Here is a 6701-nt window from a genome sequence, read left to right as displayed (position 1 = left end):
AGGAGCGCGGCATGTGAAGGCTCCAGCCTTGTGAGTCACCCTTAACAGCACCGCCGACACAGTGGGGTGAGAAGGGACATGCCGGGAGTCCAGACTGGACCCGCTTTTCTTCCAAATCTTTGAAAAAAAATCTTAAAAAAATCAGAGAATGCATGTGTGTGTGTGACCTCCAACACAAAGCATTGAACTGGTTAGATTGTCTTCCAGGGGGTGTATATAGCCCGGAGGGAGGAGCTACACTTTTTAGTGTAGTACTTTGTGTGTCCTCCGGAGGCAGAAGCTATACACCCATGGTCTGGGTCTCCCATAGGAACGATGAAGAAAACGTCTTTATAATATATTCACCTTGTTCATCTGTCTGTAGTATTTCTTGTACTCTGGTGGGTTATCGGGTATCTGCAACATAATGGCATTAATCATATTTCATGCATGTGATTTGCACTTATAGCAGCTTCATATACTGTTTTATATTGGTATCTGCCCTTTTCATTAAAGGGAATCTGTCTCCAGGTTTTTGCCACCTAATCTGTACGCAGTGTAATGTAGGTGAAGAGATCCTGATTCCTGCAATGTGTCACTTACTGGGCTGCTTAGTGTAGTTTTGATAAAATCACTGATTAATCAGCAGTAGATTATCATTAGAGGTCTACTTGGCATGCTGCAGGTAGTCCAGCATATTCATGAGCCCTGTGCAACTGCTAGATCTGCAGCAAAGAAAATAGGGATTTTATCAAAATGACAGCAAACAGCTCAGTAAATAACACAGGAATGGAATCAGGGTCTCTGACTCTACATTATGCTGCTCTCAGATGGAGGAACGAACACCTGGTGACCTGTGATTCCCTTTAATCAACACCTTTGATAAGACTTAAAAGAACTTTCTAAAATATGTGATCTGTCACCCAATAGTAAGATAGGTCTGATATTGCTCGGAAACAATACTCTACAACAAGTGAAGCATCAACTAATGAAAATCTCATAGACTTAAATATACATCCATCTAATTTTTCGCACTAGGGCATAGAGTTAGATTTTAGGGGTGACACAGACAGAGAAGTTGTACACAGCTGAGATCCTGCTGCATGTGGTGGGGCTGGAGACAACTTTAATCCCAGCAGCTTAAGGCTAGGTTCACATTTCTGTCAAATTGCATCAGTCACAATCCGTGGCTCTGGTAAACAACGGAATCCGTTTGGCAGATTCCATTGTTTTCCATAGACTTGTATGAGCGGTGGATTGTGACCGATGATGCTGCGTTGCATCCGCCGCCCGACTGATCAGTCGTGGAACAACTCAACATCCTGCAGCAGAAACACAGCATGTAACGGTTTTTTAAACAGCGGAATCCTTTTGATTCCGCTGCGCATGCGCTTCCTTTGGCGACCGAACGATCAGATGATCAGATGATCGCCCGGCACATGCCTTCTGTGAGCGATCAGCTGATCACCCGGCGGGCGCCTTCTGTGAGCGATCAGCTGATCACCCGGCGGCCGGCTTCTGTGAGCGATCAGCTGATCACCCGGCGGGCGCCTTCTGTGAGCGATCAGCTGATCACCCGGCGGCCGGCTTCTGTGAGCGATCAGCTGATCTCCCGGCCACCAGCTAATGAGAACGATCAGCTGATCGTTCACAAAAGCCGGCCACCGGGAGATCAACTGTTCGCTCTCAAAAGCGGCGGCCGGCTAATGAGAGTGATCAGCTGATCGTTCTCTCTGTCTTTTGTTTTATAACGGAATCTGCTTTCACTTCCAAAACTTGTTATCCGTTGTACAACGCATCAGTCACAAGCGTCAAGCAACGCATGTGACTGATACAAAACAACGGAAATGTGAACCTAGCCTAACACGTTTTATTTGTGTACCAAATGTAAGAAGAAAAAAAAAAGTTGCAGGATTGCTGTTTTGTTTATTTTTCCTTTTTTTTTAAAGGGTAATAAAAGTTTATATGTAAGTTAAATGTATCCAAAATTGATGCCACTGTCAACTGTCAAACAAACTGATCCCCCTAAAAGCCCTCATATAACTATGCCAACCCCCCCCCCAAAAAAGTTAAAAAAAAAAACACAAAAACAAAACTTGTAACTTGTGAACCACTACAACAATAAAAAAAGTAAAAATAAAAAAGTTCTGTAATAAAAGGCAAAAACTGGCTGTGACACCAATTTAAAAAGAGACTACAAAGTATTTTAAGTATAATATTTAAAAAGTTTACCAGATATTCTTTTTTTTACAGAAAAGCGTAAGGGCTATGAACATTATTGAGTAGAGCAATGCATGTACTTCTTAAAAAAAAGAAAGATAAAAAAGAGTTGTAGCTCTTTGTTATGAAAAATGTACTACAGATTAGCTTGTAGAGCTTGCACGTTGTATAGGGCAGTGCAGGCTGCTCAATAACATTCTTTCTTTATTCCAACAGACAAGATCCTTGACCTCCATTGCAGCTAATCGAAGTTCAAATTCTTAATTTATGTTCACTTTATTTGTGTTCTGTCATATTTCATCTGAGGTTAGTGTCGAGATATATCAGATCATCCAAGGGAATTGTGGCAAAATGACCTCAAGCAGCCTTCACTGCAGCATTACCTGCAAGCTCTATGAATCAAAATGCAGAACATTTTTATAAAAAACCCAAAAACTGGAAGACTCTATTATTTGTAAAAGAATATCAAATGAAATAGTAATTCTAAAAAAAAAGTGTTTAAAGGTGTACATAGCATTCACACAGCTTACAGCTCCCCTTAAGGTTTTACAAAACTGCACCTGTGTAATACGAAGAAATTCATGTGCCTTCTCCAAAGTTTTCTCAAACTGCTTTTTCTTGTGTGCTCCAGCCTGTAAAAAGAGAGCAAAAAAAATCTAAAAATATATGCAATACACTATATATACTGTATATATGTAATATGTATAAAGCTGAGTGTATGTATGTGTATATCCGTTGCATTTATAATCACAAAATTTTGCACAGCCACCTCAATTGACTCAGGAAATGTTATAGACTATGTTTTGAGGGGAAAATTTAACCCCGCGCTTCACAGTTATTCGTCAAAAAAACCTGCTTACATTCAAGTCAATGGAGCTGGGAACGAATCTGTTATTATAGACTCCTATTATGGACAGATAAAGAGACACACAGAAAGAGACACACAGAAAGACATACAAACAGACACATACACAGAAAGAGACACACACAGAAAGACATTCAAAGAGACAAATACACAAAAAGACATACAAACAGACACATACACAGAAAGAGACACACACAGAGACACACAGAAAGACATTCAAAGAGACAAATACACAGAAAGACATACAAACAGACACATACATAAGAGACACACAGAAAGAGACACACAGAAAGAGACACACAGAAAGACACACACAGAAACTGTTTAGATGTTTGAGGCAATATACTGGCTGTTTTGACAGTTACCCTGGATATTTATCGGGTGGTTTATAGCAACAAATCACAGGTATGCTTCTATTTTGTTACAGGTCATGGAGCTCTGAGTGGTTGCTATAGGAAATTAAGGAAATTCTTAGTATTAGGCCGGAGTCACACTTGCGAGTGCCTCGCATGTAACTCGCGCTAGTCTCTCATTGCATCACCTGGCATGGCTGAATACTCTCCTGACAGGAGCGGGTCGGTTGCATGTATCTCTATGCAGCTGAGACGCTCCTGTAAGGAGAGTGTGCAGCCGTGACGGGTGATGCAATGTGAGACTCGTGCGAGTTACACGCGAGGCACTCGCAAGTGTGACTCCGGCCTAAGGCTGTTCATGTGTCAGTTAATACGATTTCAGTGGTGAGAGGGGGAGTAGGAGACAGACAAAGATGGAGAGGGAGTGTGGGGGAGTGGGACAGAGACACTTGGTTACTATCCTGGGCAGTGCTGGGTTCTACAGCTAGTACATATAGAAATCTATAAAACTGAAATAAAAAATATGGGCTCTTGCATGATTTTTTGTGTTTTTCACCTAGTGTAAGTGGAAAAAAAAATTAAATCTTAAGAAAATGTACCCGTGATGAGGCACAAGTGCAACTGCTAGTAGTTAACATACTTTACCTCTAAGAATGCCTGGATTGCGAATGCTGTGTCCCAGAGCTGAGACCCATTTGTGCCCTGAGAAAAATGAACAGACATCAGTTACATTTTCAGTACAGATGTGGAGACAGCATGGAACCTCCGACTGAAAAGTTACAAAATTGATAAAGTTTAAAAATATCACAAAAATCTCATTCATCCTGAATAAAATTGGAGACCAGTGGCTCAATGTCTGTCTATATAACACATGGCAGATTGGCGGCAGAAATATCTGGGCGTAAAAATTTGCTCCAATTATCTGTATGGGGTTGTTTTGATGACAAGCACATGAAATCTTATCAGACCGATCCAGATTAATGGGACACTGGCAGAAATTTCTGCAGCAAAACTATGATGTGTTAGTATATGACCGCAAAGTATACAGATCGCGTGTATGCCGGGATCCGATTTCTCAGAATGACTTGTTAGATGAGCACAGAGAAACTCTCTTAAAATTTAACTTTTAACTAGGGATAGGCGATCCCGATCTGTAAAGATCAGGGATCGTACCGATCACATAGTCATCGTGTACACGATCCCGACAACAACATTGTCATTACAGGTCCCGCGACGCATCCCGCAGAGTCCCGGCCGCTCCTGCTTCTGAGTCCAATCATTGCTGTGCCGCCGGTAACCAGCAGTGAGTTGCAGGACGTTCAATGACGTCATAGTATGTGACCGTCTGGTGTGAATATTGATTGTTTCAGACTGGTCACATGACTATGACGTCATCGAAGGTCCTGGTAACTGAACTTTCATTGTCACTGTGCGAGTGTCGCATCACAGCGCACAATCTCCCCACAGGAGCGGTCAGCTGCGTATGTTACCATGCAGCTGAAGTGCTTCTGTCCTGAGACCTGTCACTGCGGGGTGATGCCCATGCGAGACACAAGTGCAATCCTCCCCTCACTGACAGGCTGCATCTCACTCTGTACAATCGATGTAGCAAAGCTGACTTGGCTCTCTGTGCTTCTCACTGTGTATAGACTGTGTCTGTACAGAGTGATGAAGCTGACATGGCTCTACCTGTGGATTATGTTGGACTAAGGAATTTTTTTAAAATAAATATGGAGTCTCTAAGGGTTTTTTTTTGTTTTATTTCTAATAAAAAAAAATGTCTCCGTGTTCTGTTTTTTTTTACTGTTTACTAAAAATTCATGGTGGCCATGTCTAATTTGGCGTGACACCATGAATTTCGGACTTAGTACCATCTGAGAATACAAAGCTGGTATTAACCCCTTTGTTACCCAGCGTGCCACCGCTATCCGGCCCACTGGACGAGCCGGGTAAAGTGCCTGGAAATGGCGCTAAGAAACAATGCGCCATTTCCAGGGGCGGCTGCGGGTGGCCGAGAATCCCAGGCCCCAGCTGCCTGGCTTTACCTGACTGGCGATCAAAATACAGCGGGAGCCCACGCATTTTTTTTAAATAATTTTTTTAAATAAAAATAAATTAATGGGCTTCCCTATATTTTGGTTGCCAGTCAGGTAAAGTGAGGCAGATGGGGGTGGCCGCCTGTAGCCGTCTACTTTATCTGCTCTGAGAATCAAAAATACCGCGGAGCGCTACGTCATTTTTTAAATTAGTTATTTATTTTTATGCAACTATATACTGTGTACATACAGTATATATATATATATAAAATGTATATATATATATATTTATATATATTATATAGCTCTGGCAGAAATTCAAAAAAACACTGCAACATTTTCAGTTTTTCTGATTGTTCTCTTTATGTTTTTGAGTAAAATATAAATTGCTCTTTTATTCTATAAACTAGTATTTTCAGAAAATAAATAAAAAATGTATTGCTTGGAAATTCGGAGACATGTTGTCAGTAGTTAATAGAATAAAATAACAATTTACATTTTACTTTAAAATATAAAGAGAAAAATCAGAAAAACTGACAATTTTGCAGTGGTCTCTTAATTTTTGCCAGAGCTGTGTGTGTGTGTATATATATATATATATATATATAAAGAGAATTTTGTTACTTACCGTAAATTCTTTTTCTTATAGTTCCGTCATGGGAGACCCAGACCATGGGTGTATAGCTACTGCCTCCGGAGGACACACAAAGTTACTACACTCAAAACGTGTAGCTCCTCCCTCCTAGCATATACACCCCCTGCTAGCCAGTCCTAGCCAGTTTAGTGCAAAAGCTGAAGGAGGACATCCACCCACAAGAAGAGACAGAGTAAAATCCGGAAGAACCGGAACCTCTGTCTACAACAATAACAGCCGGTGAAGACACACGGAACAAGAAACCTGCCAACAGGCAATAGGGAGGGTGCTGGGTCTCCCATGACGGAACTATAAGAAAAAGAATTTACGGTAAGTAACAAAATTCTCTTTTTCTTTATCGTTCCTATGGGAGACCCAGACCATGGGACGTTCAAAAGCAGTCCATGGGTGGGAATAAACAGACAACTGAGAAGCAGGAAAACCCAACTTCACAAATGGGCGACAGACGCCTGAAAGATGCGTCTGCCGAAGCCCGCGTCTGCCAAAGCAAGAGCATGCCTTGGATAGAGCTTCGAAAAAGTATGCAGACTAATTCGAGCTGCCGTCTGACAGACCTACTGAGCCGTAGCCTGGTGCCTGAAAGCCGAAAAGGC

At 41.6% G+C, this 6701-nt stretch overlaps 1 protein-coding gene across 1 annotated transcript in view; it reads right to left on the bottom strand.

Moving 5' to 3' along the window:
• Positions 1-330: 330 nt before the first annotated feature.
• The window catches only part of LOC142246625 (lanosterol synthase-like), a 54147-nt gene continuing 47776 nt past the window's right edge, over positions 331-6701 (bottom strand). Inside the window, exons 12-14 of the mRNA XM_075319695.1 lie at positions 4063-4119; positions 2760-2831; positions 331-396 (exon numbers count right to left, since the gene is read on the bottom strand). Coding sequence (XP_075175810.1) covers positions 331-396; positions 2760-2831; positions 4063-4119 — 195 coding nt within the window. The remainder of the gene's footprint in view (positions 397-2759; positions 2832-4062; positions 4120-6701) is intronic.

This window comes from Anomaloglossus baeobatrachus, chromosome 7 (assembly GCF_048569485.1).
Source record: "Anomaloglossus baeobatrachus isolate aAnoBae1 chromosome 7, aAnoBae1.hap1, whole genome shotgun sequence".
Classification (NCBI taxonomy): Eukaryota; Metazoa; Chordata; class Amphibia; order Anura; family Aromobatidae; genus Anomaloglossus; species Anomaloglossus baeobatrachus.
The sequence above is the reverse complement of the archived record's forward strand: the minus strand, read 5'-3'. Positions and strand labels throughout refer to the sequence as shown.